Genomic DNA, 22,230 nt, shown 5'->3' with positions numbered 1-22,230 from the left:
CTCTGGGCATCAGGTCCATTTGTGAATGTTACAAAGTTTTAGTCTGCTGTGATAAAGAGCTAAAACCTTGTATAGAAATCAGCCTGGCAAACTGTGATAATGAATGAAATGTACAGTAGTGTATGTTTACAATCCGACAATCCTGAAGCTATATTAAAAAAAAACATGTTTTTTAAAATGGACAAAATAGAAAGTGTCTCCATTGGTATTTTTGTTTTTCTTTTAAATACTGATAGCCATTTAAGAAAGAAAGTGTACTTTATTGGTCCCCGTGGGGAAAATCCCTCTCTGCATTTAACCCATTCACTCAGTGAAGCAGTGGGCAGCCACTGGGCACCCGGGGAGCAGTGTGTAGGGACGGTACCTTGCTCAGGGGTACCTCAGGGTAGCTGTTCAGGGGAATCGAACCCCCTACCTTCCGATCATAGGGCCACCACTCTACCTACTGAGCTATCCCTGCCCTTATAATTTATGCAAGATTGCTGCAAAATATGGCTTTAAAACAATTTGTTAAACTGAATTTGTGTTTGATTTCTTCAGTTTATGCATCTTCGTTATAATGGTTGTGATACTTTAATCAAAAATAATAAAGAAGGGAAACCAAGAAAAAAAAATGTACATCTGAGTCCAAGGAGCAGCTCATTTTGTTATTTAAATCTGATGCATACTCCATTGATGCATAGGAATAGCTCTAACTGCAGCATAATATTCACTAAAGCCACATGGGAGGGGGGTCTCAACAACTGCTTTAGTTGCATATTATAGGGGTGAGTGATGCTGATTAATATTACTGTGGAAAAACACTGCTTGAATAAACAAAATGAAAAACCACAAATTAATACTAATTAAACATACCAACAACTGCTGTTGTTCAGCTCCTAAAAATACAGAGCTGTTTATTAATCTGCCAAAAAGTGTTGAAGACTAATGAACACTACATAATGCCACTCTGGACATGACAATAATCATGACAAATGAGTTTATTACTAGAATTTATGCAACTCACCTCCGCTATGACAAGACTAATAAGTCATTTTGAGAAAGTTGCATAATGTGGTTTATAGATTCAGCTTCACTTCCACCCCTCATCGTGTAACTTTTCCTTGAAAATTAAGGGTTAGGAAGTCTGAACATTTCAAGTCCATAATAAAACTTTTTGTTGGCTGTTTAATACAAGGCAAGCACTTCACATCACTGCAGGGCTAATAACAGAGCAAAATCCTGGAGGAAAACATGTTGCGGTCTGAAAAAAAGCTGCTACTCTGGAGATTTGTTTGTCTGCAAGACAATGACCCACAACAAGAAAGCCAAAACTGCACAGGATTGACTTTAAAGGTTCTGCAGTGGCATATTCCAGACCTCAATCTAATTCACAATTTGTGGCAGGACATGAAAATTGCTGCTTGTTCACAGCCTCTATTCCACTAGACAGCACGAGCAGTTTTTTGCCAAGAGAATTGGAAAGAACTGCATCTGTTCTTAAGTGTAAAACTTGGAAAAATAAAATAATGCAGACGAAGTTTGCGTGGATTTAATACTGAATGGAGAAGACAGACAGCAATGATCTGGCACATTCAATTCATTAAATATTTTTTTTTTATTTCTTTAAGAATAACTGAAGAAAAGTGTTAGCAATTTCTGTACATTTTTTTTGTAATTGTTTTCCCTTGGATTTGCTGAAAACCTTGAATGATCAACAGGGCTGAGAAATGTTATGCTGCCACATAGTGCACTTTAAACCTAAAAAGAATATGATTAGTCCACAGGCATCCGTCAGTGTCCTTGGAATACACTCCAAGAGGTTCCTTAAACTGCTGACACTGCTGACTCCAGTTTCATGTTATCATCTCCTCTCAATCCCAGTTCATCATTGTCAAAAAAGAGGCACATTAGAAATACTGCCATTTTCCAAGGACTGTGTCTTTGATTGCATCGACAAACTGTGCAGGCACCCAGTAGACCCAATACTGCGAAGCTTCCGTTGGACCCAGCTGAAAAGCCTGCAAAGGTGGAAGACAAACCGGTAAGTACATTAAGTGGTTTCAGAGGCATTTGCAAATGTAAACATGTATTGAGAATAAATAAACACATTGTGTCTTGTATAGATTTTAAAAGCAAATTTAATTTATAGAAAAAATAACTTATTTTGCAATAAATAAAATTCAACCACTTGCATTATGAACAGATGTTAAGACACAAAAATCTGGACTTCAGGAAGCCTTAAATGTCTACTGTCATACATACTCACTGGATACTTTATCAGGCATACTTATTCTAATGCAACTCAATGCATTTAAGCACATAAACATGGCCAAGACTAACACCAGAAGTTCAAACCGAGCACCAGAATTGGGAATAAAGGTGATTTAAGAGATAGTGAACGTGGCATGAATGTTGGAGTGATGCTGTCAACTGAATATGACATCGACCAAAATCTCCAAGGAATGTTTCCAGTACTTTTTTGAATCTGCACCACTAAGATAGCTCTAAAGGAAAAATGGGGTACAACCCAGTACTAACATGTTGAGTGTGCGCAGTGCCTCTTAGAAGCCCTTTCAACACAAAGCGTCATTTATTATAATCCACTAAAATGTTATTTTGCAATTTAATATGATATAGTATGCTTAATTTAAAAACAGCCACTGTACTGAATCTTTCTTTTATTTTAAAGTAAACAACCTGGCTAACCAAATCCAATGTTTGGCTTTTATCTTTCTTCTATCTTAAATCATTCCCATCTCCTCATCTATCTGCTTTGAATATGTTTTCAACTGTTGAGAGATGCAAAAACAAACTCGGAGGAAGCTGCAGGCATCACTTTTCATTTTTGAGCCAAAAACATGACAACACAAAGCATTGTTTTGACTCCACTATCATACATTTGAATATCTCTGCTCTACAGCTGTAACATTATCTGCATTTAGATCTGTTACACTGAGGGTGATATCTGATGAGGTGGTAATAAAGCTCAATACCAGGGAAGTCCCTCAAAGCCCCACTCATATGTGCTCAGACATTATACTATTTGATTGGATGCACTCATGTGAAGCTGCTATGGAATTCAAACAAAATTACACAGAGACATACTTTGGTCTCAAAGTCTTTTTTGGTGTATTGATCACTTCTATACACACACAAAGTATCTGCTCGTTCTGATGTTGTTAGCCATTTCTGGGTACAAAGACTCCAGAACAGCAAGATACTCCTGAGAGTGAAAAATACTTCAGATTTGTTAATCTCCAATAAAATAATCAATGTGGCTGTTTGACTAGGTATTACAATAAAAAGCAACAATAAAAAGCAATAACTGGATGAAGAAGGAGACTTGCAGCAATACAATTAGCAATACTGTTAGTTAGCTAAAGATGATATACCATGTCCTGACGAACATTTTATATAAAAAAACAAACAATCAAGAAACAACTGTAGCTAGCCAGAGATCTATTGTCAGGCTATTATGGACACTGGACAGGAAAGATGTAGGATGACAGGATGAGTATTAAACTGTCTGAGGGTCCTCCATCTTCCAATGGTTATCCCAGTCTAAATAGAGACCTCCCTCTCGCCAATACCTCTCCCAGCTCTTCCCCTGGCCACAATGAGGTGTTCCCAAGCCTGCAGAAGACATAATCTCTCCTGAATGTCCTGAATCTACATTGGGGCTTCCTCCCAGTGGAAAATGTCCAAAGCACCTCTCCTTTGAGGCGCCCAGGAGGCATTCAACCCAAATGACCAACTGTATCCTTTTGATATGAAGTGGCTCTACACTGTGACCAAGCTCCTCGCCCTATTTCTACCACTTGTATCAACAATCTTATTCTTTCAGTCACTACCCAGGGCTCACAGGTCATAGGTGAGGGTAGGAACGTAGACCGACTGGTAAATAGACAGCTTTGCTTTCACACTGAGTTCTTTCTTCACCACAACAGACCAGTACAGCACCCACATCACTGCTGCCACCACACTCTGTTAATCTCCCACTCCTTTTCTCCGTCACGTGTGAACACAGCTGAGACATGTGTTGAGGGTCCTGTAAGTGACCCTTTTGGGGGTTTTGTATCTATTCGCAAATCAAAAGAACAAGAGACAAAACGCTACAGCACTTTAAAAAGACAAGAACCCTAACCCTAGCTAGGAACAAGTGTCATTACATCACTACTTAAAAAAATGGATAGTATACCAACCAAAGAAACTTTTTTTTAACTGAAAACCTTCTATTACAGTGACTCCATCGTTGAGGCACACATAGTTCAGTCACTTTAGTGAACAGCCACACCAGCTTTTTACCACACAAAAGATAGTTACCATCATGTGATAGTCCTCATGGCCTTCGATGGGTTCAGACACTATGTTTTTAATGGAGCCCATTGGGACTTTCTCCGTCCTCTCTGCAGATGAGAAATTTAAATTATCAGCATCTTTATGGTGCAGTGCAGCTAGCAAAAGTAGGTTAGCTATAATCTTACCTTTTGTTCCAATCCACAACTGATCTTGCTCCAGCTTGAATGTGAGTCTAACTTTTCCTCCGGATTTGTTATACATTCCGGATAAAGGCACTGTTGGTAATCGTTCCTGTTAAGCGGCACAAGACAGCTGTCAGTTGTGTTTAGTTGTGTATATTCAAACACACTGTATCGATGTAAAAGCACCTTTATCTACAGCTAATAACAGGTTAATTTTCCTCTTACCTTTGTTCCTTTAATAGCTGGCATGATGTCATCAGGTTTACCTTTGTCCAAAACTTTCCTATGTTGCTGAGATAATAGTGCAGATTTAAAATGACAAATAAAAACAACAAAAAAACTCTTTCTACAATAAGGCGACAAATCAAACCTTTTGCCTGCATAAAGGCTCCTTCTTGTTTTCTTCAGCTTTAACTTCCTGCTGGATGACTTCTTTGGGTGTATTTACAGCTAATACATCATTTATTGTAGATCCTACTACCATTATTTTTGCACCATTTGTAATCTTTATTTCACGTAGCGTCTTGTCCTCTGGAAGCAATCCTTTATACATCACTTTTTGCATTGCCGGTGGAAGACCTAAAATAAAAAGGAAAGAAAGAACTATCTTTGAGTTCTTATTGTTTATGCGTTGCTAAACAACACTCATTGTAACAATTAATTTAAAAGAAGAAATGTATGCTGTTGGCTCTCACCAGTGAGTGAGTGAATGCTCTCTTTTAGTTTGGCTCCGGTGCTATCAACAGGAATTTTCAGATCATATTTATTTTTGTTCCAAATGATCTTCAAGTCCACTGTTTCCTTGTCCTCTGTATCATCCCCATTGCTAATATTAGAGTCCTGAGTTGTGGAGTTTCCTGCATCTGTGTGAGACGTCGCTTCTGCACCACCTTTTTCAACATCTTCACCTAGTGATTCAGCTTCTTTTGGTTTTGCCTCAGTTTCCATTATGACTTCTTCACTTCCTGGAAAAGAATGAAATCTTAGACTTATGTTCCTTTAAAGTAACCCTTCCAAGTTTAAATTATTATATCTCAAATTTTCCATATAAGAGTGCCTATGCATTATGATACTGCCTATAGAGATGTGGTCAAAGGTCTCCATACACTCACATGTGGTGGTAATTTGGGGATTTTAATGATTTCTTTGAAAATTTATTTTTCCAAGATCGAATGATAGTACAATATACATCTTTAATGGCAATAACAAAATAATAATTGGGTGCTAGAGCATCTTAACCAATTTCCAGTTTGTTTCTTCTTCCAGCCCTCAGCAAAGTAATGACACATCTGACTAACTTGTACTAATGTAAAATTGTTTGAACTAATGATGTTCAAATCTGCAGTTGTTTAGAAATGGCTCCAAGAGACCTTTACAACTTGTGTACATCTACAATTCTTCTTAGATCTTCCCTGAGTTCCTTGGACTTTCCAATTGTTCTGGTTATTGGTCACTCAAATGAGTGCTGTCAGGCAAATCTTTTTATGCTAGCGAAGGGAAACTCCCAGTTATAGTTAATCACATTCACCATAATCACCAAAGAGATGTTAAAAGACACACATAACAGAAGCTGATTACAGGAAGGCCGTCAGTGCCAGCAACAGCACTGCAAAAAACAATGTATCACAATAACAACCACAAAGTTTTCTAAAGAGAGAAAGAAATGTGTTGTCTCAGCCTATCAGATGATTACACTTGTCTCTCTTTTACAACAAAGAAACTTTTTGCATTAAAAATAACAACAAACCAAAATGTTGATATTCCTATTATATTCACTCTACCGTGACATTTGTTACAAATGTCTTTCTTTCAGGGAACTTTTTTATTACAAGTGTTTCTTGTGTTTTATGCTGGAGGTTGACCACCTTGCCTTAAATGACAACCACCTGCACTGTCGCAGTCTCCTATGAATTAGATTAGTATTAGGGCAGACATACATATATAATATCAGATTTTTACAGAAAGATTAACATAGTGATGATATCTTAGTTGTCAGAAATTGTGGCTATTGTTCTCATTGTTAGTGGGGGGGAACAATCATCCTCCCAGCCTTGTTACCGTAAATTAATAAGACATGAAATGCTAGTATCTGCAGTAAATGAGTTTAACCCAGTCATTGCATAACAAAATGATAACGGCAATCTATGAGCAGACCAGCAGATAAATAGAACTATCTCAACTAACTGTATGTCGACCGCTAATCCCTGCACAAGAACAATTGAAGAATGATAACAGCCTCAAATCATGATATTTTTTTCACAAAACGTCCACCGAAATATCAATATCTGTTTCAAAGCTTGAATCCAGTTTTGTCCGAACTCAAAGCCTCATGTCAACCTACTGCCTTTGGATGACGTGTCAGTTTCTTTGCAAACTGCAGCAAAGTTTACAACAGACTTTTTTGCTGTTGGTTATAGCAAAATGCAGCCATAACATCTTTAACACAATGTCAATTAGTCTGGAAGTGACTCAGATTAAACGTAAACAGAGCTGTGATGCTGAACTTAAGTTTTTTTCCACAGCTCTTTCCACTGAAGGACTTGTTTTGAAAGACTGTTGGTAAGCATATCAAGGAAAAATGACTGGCTGACAAAGAGGCTACAGTCCTAAAAATTCCAGGAGTAAAGTGCCAATTGAGTTGTTTATTATGTATTTTGACTTTCTGGGATAAATGTGGCGCTTCCCACAGAATCAGACTGTATCTGCTGCGGCAGAACACATATATGTATACTTAAGCGAAAGGTAGCAATGCTTTCTTTCCATGGAAGACTCAAACTACATACAATTGTGCAGGTTGTATTTAACACAAATAATTTACCAAAATAGTTGTGAAATAGCTGAGTGACTAAGTGTCAAAACTCTGCTCATTAAAAACTAACAATAAAACTAAATGAGGCTGAACCTAGACAGCTTACTCACAATGGCTTAAAACGAAACAAAATAAAACGGGGAAACCCAGCTCACCTTTATCACTTACAAAATACATTCCTGTGAACTATATTTAGCTACCTATCATATCTATGTCTACTTTGCAACTTTAAATAAGACTTTTGTTTTGTTTTGTTTACCTTGATATAATACAAAACATCGACGTGTTTGGAAGCGTTTAAATCAATAAACTAGAAGTTGACTTAATACTCTTTATTTTATATATATATATATATATATAGAGAGAGAGAGAGAGAGATAATAAGAATCTCACTTTCGTGCAGTTCCCGATAGTTTCACACAATAAGCAATTATGTATGGAGCTATTATGAGTTAATAACAAAGATGTAACGAAGTCTAATTTAGTCTTATCTGCTAACCACTTTCCCCCTCGTGGTTTTTCTAGGTCTTTCCACCGCTTCTAGTAAGCAGTCTTTCGATGTGTGCTGAGAAATGGGATACATAAAAGCGAATAGCCGCCAAAAGAAAACAGAAAAACGTTTTTAAACAACAATAAGCACTCGCAAAACAACACATCTCATAACAAGAATGGCCTTACTGCAAAACTAGTAAAGTAAATAGGCTGTATGTTAGTGTTTGATCGCTACAATACTTAATCCTATACAGTTAAGTCTTTAACAGCTTAAGTTAACTTGATAAAACAAAAAACATATGTTAAATGACATCACGTTAACCGCAGTGCTTCACACATCCAGCTAAATGTAAATGGTAGTTAGCAACCGTTAACATTAGCTAGCCGCAACACTAGTGAACGTTAAAAAATTACCCTGCGGAAAGACGAAAATGTCCATTATTAGTTCAGTATATTTACAGTATATTTAGAGGTACGTATAATTTCATTAACATTATATGAGCTCAATTTAAAGATATTATTGAAATACTGCTGAATTTTCTCAATACTCACCATCCTGCGTCGCCATGATGATTGTGTACAATCCGTTGTAGGTTGTGGCAAAGATACTACAGGAAGCAGGATGGGTCCAGTATTCAGGAAACAACAGCTAAAATTGTTCTTCTGTCCACACTCGCGCGTGACAACGTAGAAACAGAAACAATTTAATCATTTATTTTGAAAACGCATTATTAATATAGCTATACGCAACCAAACAAAGTTTAAACGTTAATAGTTTCAGTTAGCTCGTGGGCAAACAGGGATAATGGAAATGCGCATGCGCACGCTGAAACAACTGAAGATAACTTTTTCTTGTTTTTGTAAAAACTGTTACAGGTTAGCTAACGCTACTGTCGATATATTATGGCTAAACATAAAGGCAACAAAACACTTTTTCAAGCACGAACAGTCCAATGTACATACGGCCAAGATAACGGACACGGAAGTGAAGAGACGTAATACTCTCGCTTGGCTTCGTTTCTTTGTTGTTGTGAAAGCAAGGGAGACACCGGGAGGTGGCACTTTAATCAATGGCTATTGGCTAAGTCTTTCCTTAAAAGGTGTAAAGGTTCGAAATTTAAAATGACTTTACCTCGCCAACTCTTTTACACAAGATTTTCAGTTATGGAAAAGTAAAAATTAAAAGAAAAAAAAACCCCAAGCAGATGGCGTTCATGAACTCATTTTACAACTGATGGCGTTGGACAGGATCGTAATATTTTTTAAGATACTGTTTTTATATTATGGTAACACGTACCAACATGCATATCTTACTTATGAAAATATTTTTGAGACATTAACCTACAGTGTAATATATATATACATATATACATAGATATGAGTTACTGGTTTCATGCTGAAATAGTGTCACGGATGCTGGATAATTAGTCCACAATGAATAATCTGACTTTAACAGTTTCTGTAGACTTAATGAACTTTCTACCTTTTTAAAACTGCGGCTGTGGTTATTCTACAGTCTCTTACACAGTGTGGAAAGTAATTTCTCTCTTTTATGTGCTGCTTTGGTCCCTGATTGCAGTACTGTGCAAAAGTCACTTGCTATTTCTTTATATTTTGTTTCCACGGAGCCAGACTTGCTTGTAATTTTTTTTTAAAGTGGCAATAGTTCTACCAGGCCTTCTGAAGGTCTTTCAAAGTATTTCTTTGGACGTTGTCTGCTTTCTCGCACATTTATAGTCCAGACCTTGTATCTGATTTTCAGAGGAATTGTTTGTTTGTTTGCTGAAGCACTCAACACTGACCCATGAATCATTCCATCATTCAATAACACAGAGCACCTCAACAGATGAACCAGTGTTGTATCTACATATAAGAGAAAACTTAGCAAATTGTATAGTTAGGCACTTCTTTTCACTAAAGCCTGTTGCAAAAATATCACTTGTTCCTATTTCTTTAGTTGAATGTATGAAAAATGCTAAAGAAAATACAGTTTGACAGGCATAAGATAGTATTTTTACACCAACATAGTGATTCCCAAAAAGCTATTAGCTGAAAACGTGGCATATCTCAGCATACTGTGCAGTGTGTCCTTAAAAAAATGGATTGGACAGTAGAAGTGGCAAGCATAAAGAAAATCTACAGGCTCTGTTATATTGGGAATCTTGTCAAAACTGATGGATTTATGAAGGCAGAGAAATACTGTTGGGATTTTATTCACAATGCAATACCATCTCGAGAGTAGATGATTAGCAGGGGCTTCATTTTTCCTCATGATAATAATCCCCAATACAACAGCAATGCAGTAAAAGTATACCTGGATAGAAAAACACACATTTGAAGACAATCGGTCATAGATTGCTCTCCCCAGAGATCGGACCTCAACATTATTGAAGTAGTGTGAGATCATCTGTAAAGAGACCGGAAGAAAAATCCCCGAACATCCAAAGAAGAGCATTGAATGTTATCCAGAAAGCCTGGAGAACTATTCCTAAGGACGTCTTAAAGGAACAAGAAAGTTGCCTAAGAAAGCTCAGATTGTTTTGAAGAATAAAGGTGGTCATACCAAATATTGATTTTTAAGCTCCTTAGAATTGTGTGAACTCTCTTTTTGCCTCATATAGTGTATTTCCCTGTATGTCAGCAGAATGTTTCCATAAACCACCCCTTATCCATTTTCCTAGCAAAATAGGAAGAAATGAATGGTGCAAGACTTTTGCACAGTATTGGATTACTTTGTTTGATCATGTGTTTTGGTTTTTTTGTGGATGTGTGGATTTTTTGTCTTTTAGATTTAATACAATAATTATAATACAATAGCAAAAACATTGTGTTGATCAGTCAAAAATGAGATATTTAGGGGTAATAAGGATGCAATGCGAACTAATCTCTATTTTCCACTCCAACGTCCTTATGCGTGGAAGGGACATGTACTCCATAAACTTTTTCCTATTGCGTAATAGCGCAATAAAAAGTCATCTATTTCCCACGGGGAATGTTTCTCCTGGTCACCTCTGGAAGGCAGCAAAGATAAAATGCGTGTAAATGTCCGCAAATTGCACAAGAAGAAGAAACTGAAGGCGAAAAGGAGAGTGACGAAAGCCATGACGAAGAGGTCACAGTAAAAGGAAGATCTCAAAAAAAAAAAAAAAGAAAAAAGAAAAAAATCCCCAGCAACTTTTAATTTAAGTCACAAGTTGTCATGCGTACTTTGGGTAATAGGAGAGACGTGTTCTCGTGACAGTGCTGCTCCTTTAACTGTCTGCATATACGCCACACCGCTCATCTCCGGCCGCTGTTCGCTCACTAAACGCGAACTTTACAAGTTTGTGAAGTGAACTTTATTTTCGCAGCTGCTGAAATGGATCCACGCGAGTGCACATGGGAGGCTTTAGGCTTATAGTACAAACTTAGCGACGCTACTGAATCGCGAGTCTGCAGTGAATTCAAAATGTGTCTGATTTAACGCGATTAAGAAGACGCCATGGCAGACAGAAGGACTTTCAACGTTGTGATTTTGGGTGTGGGATTTTTGTTTATTTTCACCGCCTTCACCACCTGTGGAAATGTTGAGGTAACTTCGTAAACTTTGCTTTTTAAATTACATTTCATTTTTACTTTGCCCCAGAATGTTAGCGGACAGCGCATTGAGTTGAGATTTGTATTTAAGAGACAGGAGGTTCATTTATGTTGCTCGTATACAACAACGTTTTTTTCTTGTCATAACAGCTTTTAAAGTAATTTCTAAAGAAAAAAAATTAACCGCCTCATGGGATGTATGAAACAGATCAGCCAAAGGACTATATGAGGCGCATCTCGTGTTTCTAATTTTCTTCAGTGATCACTGAACTAATCAAATCTTATGAATGACTTAAGGACATTACTGTGACTTAATATGTAAATTCTAACCCTGTGGTTCACATAGACTTTTATTCTTTTCCTATTTGCAGCAAACTGTAGTGAAAAGCCTGGGAAATTCTACTTTCACTGGAAGTGGGTACCACAGGTAGGTCATGGTGGAGAAACGGGGGAAAATGCTGGTGTTCAGTTCACCAACTTGCATTTATTTACTTACTGCTACTTACTGCCCCCACTTTACAGCCTTGGAATCATCTATGGAGTCTTCTCGTTCTCCAATCTGCTTGCACCAATGATTGTTACAGTTATTGGACCAAAATTTACCATGTTTCTGAGCGGCCTGCTGTACAGGTAAATGCTGACGTGCTGTTTGCATAAAGGAAACGAACAAAGATGCTGAGACATGTTCATCATCATTATGTTTTTCTCTAGTGGTTACATTGCGATGTTCATCGTCCCCTCGACATGGTCTTTTTACTTGACCTCCGTTCTCATCGGCATAGGAGCAGCCAGTAAGTCGCTCTCTCCTAAACTGTCTTTGGAACTTCAAGCCTGGCTTTTAAATGTCTTTGAATACATGCTTGCAATTGCATGCAGATTATATACAAAGTGAGAGTTAGTGTCTGTTTAAAAGACATACAGAATGGTGTGAAACATTGCAGTACGGTTATTATCATTATTTAACTGAATAATTATTAATATAAATTTGAAACCTGAGTATGTCAACAATTACTGATTGGACGGGGTTTTTTTGGTCGTTATTCTGGTGTTTTTACTGGCTATTTTATTTTCACAGCTGGGTTGCAACTGATCAGTTTCATCATCGATTAATGTGTTGATTTTTTCTGCATAAAATATCTTTAAAATAACCCAGTCTTACCTGGACTGATCATTGCTGCGACATTGCTAGGGGTCAGAATTTGGCATAAACCACATGAAAGCCGTGTATCAACAGTTCAGGCTTTCATGTTTTATGTTTATTTTTGAGTATATATTTGTATTTTTGATTTGTTTAAATATTCACCTTTCAGAGTTTTCTTTGTCACATACATCACATCACAGCCCACTTACTAAAATGTGCGTATGAACACTGAGGCAGGATACAGTGTAGTAACAGATGAAGACTTTCAGCAAACATAAATACTTGAAGGTGGCTGTTGTTGGCTTTTGCAGTCCATGCAAGCTCAATTTCTGTGCCAAAATCCAAATGCAGTTTAATCATGCATACAGGGATTATCATGGCTGGGATATGATGATGAACATAAACAGTATATCCCAAATTAGACCTTAAATGGGTTAGGGGCTGATTCTGTAAAGAGTGCTTAACACCTTTGGTTTGCTTGTAAATGTTAGCGGAAATACAGAGAAAGCAGACCTCATGCTGAGCATGTGCTGGAAAAATGAAGAAAAAATGTTTTTAATGCAGCCTCAAATCACTGCAGAGCAATGAATTTTTATCAAGTCCTAGGGCTACTGTATGGTATGATGCATTACTTGACAATGTAAAAAAAAATTAAAATTATATATTTATTAATGTGGGCAATTAATTGACCTTTTTTCCTACTTCAATGACCCGCCCTCATTCACGTTCCTTCAGTGCTCTGGACAGCTCAAGGACAGTTTCTGGTGGAAAACTCAGAGGCCTCCACCATCAACAGAAACACTGGAATGTTCTGGGCTCTCCTACAGTGCAGGTATGGAGCTCAGTCTTTGTGTCTTTTAAAGACAAACCTTTAACATTTTAAAGTTTCTTTAAACCAGAGAGTATTTCATTTCATTTCATTGATTTAGTTTTCATTTGCATCACGTTGTATATGAGAATTTTTAACTTTGGGCTGTGTGAAGTAAATAGTAATGTTTTATTTGAGAATATAACAGTCTTCCTGCTCATCTGCGCTCTGAACAAACCCAAAGTTACAATTAATTGACCTTGCATCAAAATATTTATTTCCACCAGTACATCCGGTTCATAAAACACGACTGATCACCGTGTTTTCGCTTGTTATCGTTTTGTTCTGCTGTTTGATGAAGCTGCTCCAGTTGATCAAAGGTGTAACTGCAGTGCAGCTGCCAACATTTTGTTCTGTCTGTATTTTCAGCTCGAAAATATATAGTGCAAACTACAAAGAAAAAGAAATATTTAGTAGATCATTTTATAAATGATCTTTTCTTTAAACCAGTCATAAGTTTCTCTGCAAAATCTAAAAAACATGAAAGCCTCTTAAAGTTCGCTAGGTGACAGTTATGGTCTTTTCATCTTCTCCATTTGGCCCATTGCTCTCGCACACTGGCTCGGACGACTAATTTGTATTTGTTAAAATATGCAAATTGAATTAGTATAATAATAACATTGGCTGTCACCTGTGCCAACGCTCCCAATAGGGCAATGCTAATCTGACTCTCCAGTGGTGATCACTGCCACAGTAAACTTATGAATCAGTTCTTCACAGCCTGCAGACACAAACACAGAATACGACTGAAAATCACTGTTATCTTTCATGACTAACTCCTTTCATCCATTGCTGTGGCTCTGGGACAGACTAATTGCTCATCTACATTTTTTAGTTTAGGTAGATATGTAATTAAAGACAGAAATAGATCACAGAATTCCAGTGTTAACCGTGAAAGGCAAATAAACAGCTTCAAAAAAACGAAAGAAGAATCCTCGGAGGCAAAAATGCAGATTATTATGCCTATAAAGTCAGTGTTTGATCCAGCCAGTAAATAAACTTTCTCCACATTTTCTGTCTATCATACATGATTTCTCAAATGATTCAGCTAACACCATGTCCACGGTCTTTTCTTTTAATTACTCTGATTGTCCAAATGGGAGCACTTTAATTAAAGGTCACTATTTTAAGGTTTGAAAGGCCCAGAGAGGTTTGGTGCATAAAATTTGATGTACACATAATAAATTGCACAGAGAGCAGAGAAGAGAATGTTTAACTGAACTAATAATGAAAGTCAATAGTGGTTAAACTGTGATAACTGTGATAAATTCTGAAGGAGTTTCTGTGTTCCTCATTGGCTCGCATGGTGTATTTGCATTACCAAACGCCAAAAACAAATGCGTCCCCATGAAGCTTTTCCTTACCCTATTTATACATATACACTATATTACCAAAAGCATTTACTCACACATCCAAATAATTTCATTCTGGTGTTCTAACTACTTCTATGGCTACAGCTATATAAAATCAAGGACCTAGGCATGGAGACTGCTTCTACAAACATTTGTGAAAGAGTGGGTCACTCTCAGGAGCTCAGTGAATTCCAGCATGATACTGTGATAGGAGATAGGATAGGATATATTTCCCTGATACTAAATTTTCCACAGTCAACTGTTAGTGGTATTATAACAATGTGGAAGTCGGTGGCAATCTCCATTTGCCAATCAGATGGATAAATCTGGGTTTTGATGGTTGTCAGGAGAACACTACTTTCAATGAAAGGAAGTCTTAATGCTTCAGCATACCAAGACATTTTGGACAATTTTATGTTTCTGACTTAGTGGTAATAGTTTTGGGATGGCCTCTTGCTTTATCCACCAGTGCACAAAGCAAGGTCCACCAAGACACGGATGAGCAAGTTTGGTGTAGAAGAACTTGACTGGCATGCACAGAGTCCTGACCTCAATCCGACAGAGCTAGAGCAGATACTGTGAGCCAGGCCTTCTTGTCCAACATCAATATCTGACCTCACTAATGCACTTCTGGAAGAATGGTCCAAAATTCCCATAAACACACTTCTAAACCTTGTAAAAAGAAAGCCTTCCCAGAAGAGCTGAAGCTGTTATATCTGCAAAGGATAGGCTGACATCATATTAAACTTTATGAATTCACACGTTCATAGGTGTGTGAAGGAAGATGAGCGAATACTTTTGGAAGTATAGTCTAAATGATATCTTTTAGTTTATTTTCTCAGTAAATCACCATCATGATCAGACACAGATGTTCTATCAGCATCATTTTTACATCTATAAATGCAGCTCATCCACAGTAGAGTCCTTGTCCACCTAGTACATTTTGAATGCCGCTGTGGAGATTTTGGAGGGTGCTGTACGCAATAAATTATATTTGGACGACAGTGAAATGAAAATAATTTGGCATGCAGCATAGCTGCACCAATCAGCCACAACATTAAAATAAATGGCATCTCGCTAAAATGCACCAACTAGCTGAGAAACCTTGGCATATATGTGGAAGTTGATACATACCTATTAACATGAAATTAAGGAGGAGGCGGTTTATTAACTTTATCAAAATAAAGGAAAACAAGAATTTAACCTATCAGCAAGTCCAGTACATCCCTGCTTTGTTTGAGAAATGTTCTTTTACTTATTTTCTTTGCACCATTTTTTTTTTGTCTTGACAGCATGTTGTTTGGTAATCTTTACATTTATTTTGACTGGAATGGAAGAACAGAAATACCAGGTAAGGCCAAACTTGTGTAAGTTAACGGCATGAAAATGCTCTTTAGTTTGAGTATGCTCCAGCTTAATGTTATTAATATTTCTAGCACATTTTCATTAAGCGATTTACTTTAATCTTCCTGTCTCAGACAACAGCAGGAGAAACATTTTTCTGTCCCTGCTGGTTATATCCATCCTCGGCACACTTAGCTTCCTGGTGTTGAGAAAGAGCCATCATGAAGAGGAGATGCTCTCTGAAGAGGAAGGGCAGTCACTGCTCTCAACTCGCACGATGTAAATGAATATCCTTTAGATAATTACACATTTTTCACTGCAGACCCACAGAATGACTCAGAATACATAAAGTGTCTGAACTACTGCTCGGATAGGATACACAACGGCTAACATGGCCAAAAATGTCCTTTTTAATCCAGTTGACCTTCTTAAGGTGTTTTCAGACCTCCCACGAAACAGTTTTTTTTTTCTTAAATCACCCACTTTTTGACTTACTGCTGCTCTTCTACAAGACTTATAAATCACTCTTGTCCTTCACAAAAAATGGACTGATCCTTTTCTCTAGATCAATGCAATTTTGACAGAGTCTTGTCTAATCACAGCGCTTTACTTAAGTAGGGCGCAATCAGGCGGATTTGGGGAAGAGAAGACAGAACATTTCTCTTTGAGAGAGACAGCAGTTAAAGACCCCAACCTTCAACATTTTTAAGGCATATTAAAATTTTAATGTCTTGAATTATGAACAAAGTTTGACTGAAATCACAAGATGGGGGAAAAAATCTGTAAAAAAAAAAAAAAACTTGCATCAAAGGCAAATAAAAGTCATAGGGAAAATTAAATTACATTCCATAAATGTATCATTCACAAACATCCATCGCAAAAAACAAACCATGAGACTAAGTCTTGTTAGCAAAACATACTCTTTCCAGCACTCTTGTGGCAGCAGCTGTGTGTGAAAAACAGTTACGGGTATGCGTGATGCATGTATGGGTTTTAGTGTTTATTAGCCAAGTCTGGAACGAAACAATGACTCCAACAGAATAACAAAGAATGCCATCGGGAGCAATCCTTCCACTGTCTGATTTTTAAATTCCTCCACCTGTTCTTTAGTTGAAGGGACGTTTGAGATTGTCTGTGTATGCAGTTTATCTCTGTTGATTAATTTCAGTGTTGTGGAAGTTGTTATTGATTTAATTGTTGTTGTCTAGGTACAAGCACAGAGCGAACACTGCCATGCAGGATACTAAATCGGAGTTCAGTAAGTTTTATCTGCACTTTTGGAAAGCCACATTGAGGCGTACCTAACGAGCTTTGCTAAAATGATACTTGCTCATTTACATACATTTACTGGATTCATTATACATCCATATAAATGTGCATATTGAATGCAGTAAATGCATGCTGGTGCAAAGTGTAATTGAGAAAATCCCATATGTGCTGTATATATGGATACATAAGGAACTTTGTGTAGTAACAAGACTAATGTGCTCTAAATGGATACTGTGAGCTCATTCAAGGTTTTTATAATCTGTTTTATTCATGCTGGAAGAGTGAAAAAGTGACACTGTTGAATATATTCCTGACAGACAGCATGGATAATAAATGTTCTTTCACAGGAAAATAAAGAGCTCTACACACACATCTATCTATCTATCTATCTATCTATCTATCTATCTATCTATCTATCTCTCTATCTCTCTATCTCTCTATCTATCTATCTATCTCTCTCTATCTATCTCTCTCTCTGTTTGCCTTCTCTATTTCAAGCTATTCCCTTTGTCGCTAGAGATCCCAGTAGAACAGCAGTTTCTAAAAGACCAGCCCATCTGGCACGAATAACCATGCCACGTTTAAAGTCACTTAAATCACTCTTCTTCAGTGGATAGTTTTGACCATGTCTACATATTTATGCACCAAGGGCTGATTAGACATTTGCGTTAATGAGTACACAAACAGGTGACTTAATAAAGTAGCCGCTGAGTGTATATTTGTAAGGATAACTGCAGTGACATTTCAAAGTCATTAAATTCCAACACTGTAGTTCTCTCTTCCTGTTTGTACGAAGGAACATATATCAGTTTTTTGTTTGTTTGTTTTTTTAAATCCTAAGGGGTACATCCAGATTTCCTGGCAATCAGCCAATATTGAACCAAAGAGTTGAAATTCCTGCCTGTACAGCTATTCACTGTCCCCCCCCCCCTTGCACTGTAGATGGGTATCATCTGATATACTGAGCATTCAAAAGGAATGTAAGTTCCTACCGAAGTATTTATTTTCCCTTTCCCTCTCTGTTATTTGCATTGCTTTTCATTGCTCTTTTTGTGAAACTAGCAGGCACTCACAGGCGGTTTTGTTTTTCTTGAAGGCGAAAATCGCTTTCATATGGATAAAAATCTTCTAGCATTACAACAGAGTACATAGAATCTGCCTATGCGTTAGTTTATTTCAGATTCTATCTGTTTGTCAACTGGAAACTCTGCTGCTGCACTTGCACCTGCCTTCAGTGCAGCCTCAAGTTGTTTGGATGATCAGATTGCACCTTGTCTCGCGTGTATCTCTGTGTGCATTTAGACTCGTGCACACCTGCCTTAAAGGTATCAGCTTTTATCAAAGATGCAAGCTGATTCATGTCAAGAAGGGCCATCCAGGCATATATAAACAAGCCTAGTGGGATTTCCTCTTTTAAAATCTGAATTTTTCTAACAGCCAAGTCTCTCTTGGCTGTTTTTTTTAAATGAGCATTTATATATGGCTTATTATGACAGAATATTTTCTTTCTGCATTGGACTGTGTTAAATTCTCAGCTCAATACCGAGCTAAAGGAGATTGTATTAGTGGAAGAACGGCATTTATTAGCATTTTAAATCATTGTGTTGTAACTCTCCCTTTTAGAAACCATCCTACGACTGCTGAAGACTAAAACTACCCTTCTTCTGAGTCCTTGCATGGCGTACAGCGGTAAGTCAAATGCTTTTGCATATTAAATATTTTAGCCTCCAGTAAAAATGCCTGCAGCTACAGCATGCACTTCCTGTTCTCCAGGCCTTGAGCTATCTTTTTACAGTGGAGTGTATGGGACGTGTATCGGAGCAACTGCACAGTTTGCAGAAGCAGCTAAAGGCTTGATTGGGATCTCAGGGATTGTTGTAGGCATTGGAGAAATAGTAGGTACGTTCACTTTCTGCTCTTAGCAAAGTTATTTAAAGTCATTCAAGGCCGTGCAGATTGATTGATTTATGCAGAATATGCCCTTTTCCATCAGGTGGGGGTTTGTTTGGTTTGTTGTGCAAGAACAGCCGCTTCAGACGAACTTCTGTGGTGTTTCTGGGAATGGTTGCCCATTTTGTTGCTTTCTATTTGATCTTTCTTAACATCCCTGATGATGCCCCCATTGTTTTTGAAACCACGTCCCTAAAGAAGCCATATCTAACTCCAAGGTATCCAGTTTTTATGATAATTTAGCATATAAGAAAATACTGTTTGAGATTATGCTTTGATTTTATTTCTTCTTTTTCTTTCTTAGTGTATCCATTGCCCTGCTGTGCAGCTTTTTGCTTGGACTCGGGGACAGCTGTTTCAACACACAGCTCTACAGCATATTAGGCCATGTTTATGCTGAAGAAAGCACGCCGGCTTTCGCCATTTTTAAATTCATCCAGGTAATCCTGAGTTGCCAGTTCTCAGACGTTGTTAGCAGAGCGGACCAAAGCTGCTGCAAAATGTGTTCCTTCCACGTGAAATAAATTCACCTGAAGTCACAGTACAAAGAAAAAAGGCAGATATGCTGGATATCATACCTTCTTCCTTTTTTTTTTTTTTTTTTGAATTGAAAATTAAGCTCTAGAAATTAATGTATGCTTTATAACTATTCAAAAAAAATCTTTTTGATTTTGTCAAGGCGTGGAAAATACACCACAATGCAATGAACAGAAACAAACTGAGAAATCTTGACATGGTTGTGCCACCTAGTTGAAGTCCAGCTCAGATTTTGCTGTTACTGGGAAATTGTTAACAGTAAATCTGAAAGTGGGGTTCATGAGTTTGAAAGTAATAGTATGTTTAGTGTCTTTTAAAGCTCTCTGATTCTGCCCAGAAAAATGAAAACCACGTGTGATTTAAACACATCTCATCTCTTCTTCAACGCCATCTTCAGCGCTGCACTGCTACCAGTGCTGGTGCTGTTTTTCATGCTCTCTGTAGGCCACACCTCTCCCACATGTGCATTTCCACTTGAGAAACATTCAGACTTTTATGGGGATCAGGATATAAACCCCAACCCAAACTGACAGTGGAACGCATGCAGAATCCAAACTTTAAGACGGAGCATTGGGTCAGCTCAGGAGCATGTTTATGGTTGATTTAGGTTCAGACTGTTTATGAGGATTTCTACGACAGTATAATATCCTGTGGTGTATGAGGGAGAGCATCATGTGAAAATGAACTGAATGGTGTGGTTTGCCTGTAATATCATGCACTGGCAGACAGCAAATTGAAAATACAGGAACCCTTTTGGCCACTTCACCATTATCGTCACTCACCACTGGCCACATTTTGCTCACTGTGGCTTTTTCCACTACTCCTAAATAAAGCTTAAGTTGAAGGGTCATTGTTTGGATTGTTTAGAATGGCAATGATCTGAAAATAGCAGACATTACAGAAGTTGTGCTGTGCTACTCAAGGATATGACTTTGAGGGGGTGATTGGTGAAGCTGGAAAACGTAATATTTTTGTGTAATAATTTGTGCAACTTAGTTTATTAGATTTGTAAAAGCACTTTATCATATTAATCAACAACATTAAATCTGTCTGTCCCTTGTTAGTCTGTCTGTGCAGCAGCTGCGTTCTTCTACAGCGGTTACATCATGCTGATGTGGCAGCTCCTGCTGATGGTCATCCTGGGCTTCACTGGAACACTTTGCTTCTTCGTGGTGGAGAGGATGCAGAACTTCTCTGTAGATATACAGGAATTTTAGGATTCATCTCAGCATTAATGGCTTTCTGAAACTCATTTTCAGGATAAAATGAGGCCATCAGAAATCCTGTAATTTAAAAAAATCTCATTTCATGAAGCGCTTTTTAAAAATCTCTTTCTATAATGAAGCACCGAGGGTCATGCAGATTCACATAGCATCGACACTAACGAGAGTTTGAATTGATGCCATAGCTGAAACCAAGCTGCCTTACAAGTCTACACTGTACTTTGCACAATCCTTTTTTCCTCTCACTCTACAAAGTGGTCATCGGACATCTTTAAAGTTATTTTTCTATTACTCTGTTGTACTGCACGTGGTCTTAATATGGAATTTTAATAACTTACCTTATCATCTGCTTTGCATTGCTTTGGAAGCTCATGTTCGTAATAACGGTGCCATTGTTGAAGTTAATTTATGAATCTAAAGCGTTACTGCAGGATGTTTAGTGCTGTTTATAATGACAAGAATAGATGACACTAATTAATGCTTGACAATCACTTCATTTTTTTTTTACATTCTTGCATATTAATGTAATGTTTTCACCAATTTTGCTGAATAAATTTTAAAACACTGGGGGGGCTCAAGTATAGACTGTGTTGTGGTCTACATGATTATTATAAATCATCATTTAAGTCAGCGGTGCAAATGTTAGAGTCAAGGCAAGTGGTAACAGCTGACAAAAGGTTTGATCTGTAGATAAACATTAATGTGCTCATGTGTATTAATTAAATTACATGTGACCTGTAAACAAGTTGAGAGCCTGCACTTTAATTTTTGGGTTGTTTTCTTTCATTCTTCATTCCAATTCACAAATTCTGGCTCTTAAAACAATGTGGCATTATTGAGCTACTTATATTACATATCTGTACAGAAATAATCTTGAGCTTTTTCCAAATCTGTGTTTCAGATTTATTGGGGTTTCAGCATTTTCTCACTAAAACTTGTCTATTGCCTACTGTAAATCGAATGGATCTAATCCTGATTTGCCAGATTTATTTGAAAATCAATTGCCATTAATCAAAAAGAAGGCGAAAGCGAGGTCTAAGTTTAAGGGAAAGGGTTACAGGCCCAGAGGTCCCACATTATTTCACTGGTAATTGAGTATTGATTACATTATAATGAGAGTAAGCAGTTTTGTGTGATCTTAAGTCAATTGTGCCACTTACTTGACAACAACAAAGCACTGAAGGGCTAAGTGAAGTGTACGGCATT

At 37.5% G+C, this 22,230-nt stretch overlaps 2 protein-coding genes across 3 annotated transcripts; one reads left to right on the top strand and one right to left on the bottom strand.

Moving 5' to 3' along the window:
- Window positions 1–1,578: 1,578 nt before the first annotated feature.
- Window positions 1,579–8,804, bottom strand: ubfd1 (ubiquitin family domain containing 1). Its single transcript, XM_085454625.1, has 8 exons — window positions 8,728–8,804; window positions 8,317–8,436; window positions 5,159–5,428; window positions 4,834–5,042; window positions 4,689–4,754; window positions 4,467–4,572; window positions 4,306–4,388; window positions 1,579–2,000 (listed from the first exon to the last, which is right to left on the bottom strand). Exons 2-8 carry the CDS (start codon window positions 8,330–8,332, stop codon window positions 1,890–1,892), a joined length of 861 nt encoding a protein of 286 aa, XP_085310751.1. The 5' UTR covers window positions 8,333–8,436; window positions 8,728–8,804; the 3' UTR covers window positions 1,579–1,889.
- On the top strand, window positions 8,144–21,607 carry LOC146711680 (UNC93-like protein MFSD11). 2 transcript variants are annotated; one of them, XM_085454624.1, is made up of 13 exons: window positions 8,144–8,236; window positions 11,712–11,767; window positions 11,863–11,970; window positions 12,052–12,131; window positions 13,217–13,313; window positions 15,994–16,052; window positions 16,180–16,324; window positions 17,254–17,303; window positions 18,938–19,003; window positions 19,088–19,213; window positions 19,308–19,482; window positions 19,569–19,704; window positions 20,866–21,607. In XM_085454624.1, exons 3-13 carry the CDS (start codon window positions 11,912–11,914, stop codon window positions 21,016–21,018), a joined length of 1,146 nt encoding a protein of 381 aa, XP_085310750.1. In that variant the 5' UTR covers window positions 8,144–8,236; window positions 11,712–11,767; window positions 11,863–11,911; the 3' UTR covers window positions 21,019–21,607. The 2 variants fall into 2 exon arrangements, with proteins under 2 accessions (XP_085310750.1, XP_085310749.1); XM_085454623.1 differs by lacking the exon at window positions 8,144–8,236 and adding an exon at window positions 10,815–11,335.
- The last annotated feature ends 623 nt before the right edge of the window (window positions 21,608–22,230 follow it).

This window comes from Copadichromis virginalis, linkage group LG4 (genome assembly GCF_057382275.1).
Source record: "Copadichromis virginalis isolate Kocher_CV1m ecotype Utaka linkage group LG4, C_Virginalis_male_GT1.1, whole genome shotgun sequence".
Classification (NCBI taxonomy): domain Eukaryota; kingdom Metazoa; phylum Chordata; class Actinopteri; order Cichliformes; family Cichlidae; genus Copadichromis; species Copadichromis virginalis.
This window is presented reverse-complemented; position numbering and strand designations above follow the sequence as displayed.

Bases quoted from the DNA above. Each gene is read 5' to 3' on its own strand.
- ubfd1 (XM_085454625.1), bottom strand. The intron at 5,043-5,158 runs GTGAGAGCCAAC...TTTTTATTTTAG, and splicing joins GAGCATTCACTCACTCACTG to GTCTTCCACCGGCAATGCAA. The intron at 2,001-4,305 runs GTAACTATCTTT...CCACCTTTGCAG, and splicing joins ATGAGGACTATCACATGATG to GCTTTTCAGCTGGGTCCAAC.
- LOC146711680 (XM_085454623.1), top strand. From the start codon at position 11,246: ATGGCAGACAGAAGGACTTTCAACGTTGTGATTTTGGGTGTGGGATTT. The intron at 11,768-11,862 runs GTAGGTCATGGT...CCCACTTTACAG, and splicing joins ACTGGAAGTGGGTACCACAG to CCTTGGAATCATCTATGGAG. The intron at 19,004-19,087 runs GTAAGTCAAATG...CCTGTTCTCCAG, and splicing joins TCCTTGCATGGCGTACAGCG to GCCTTGAGCTATCTTTTTAC.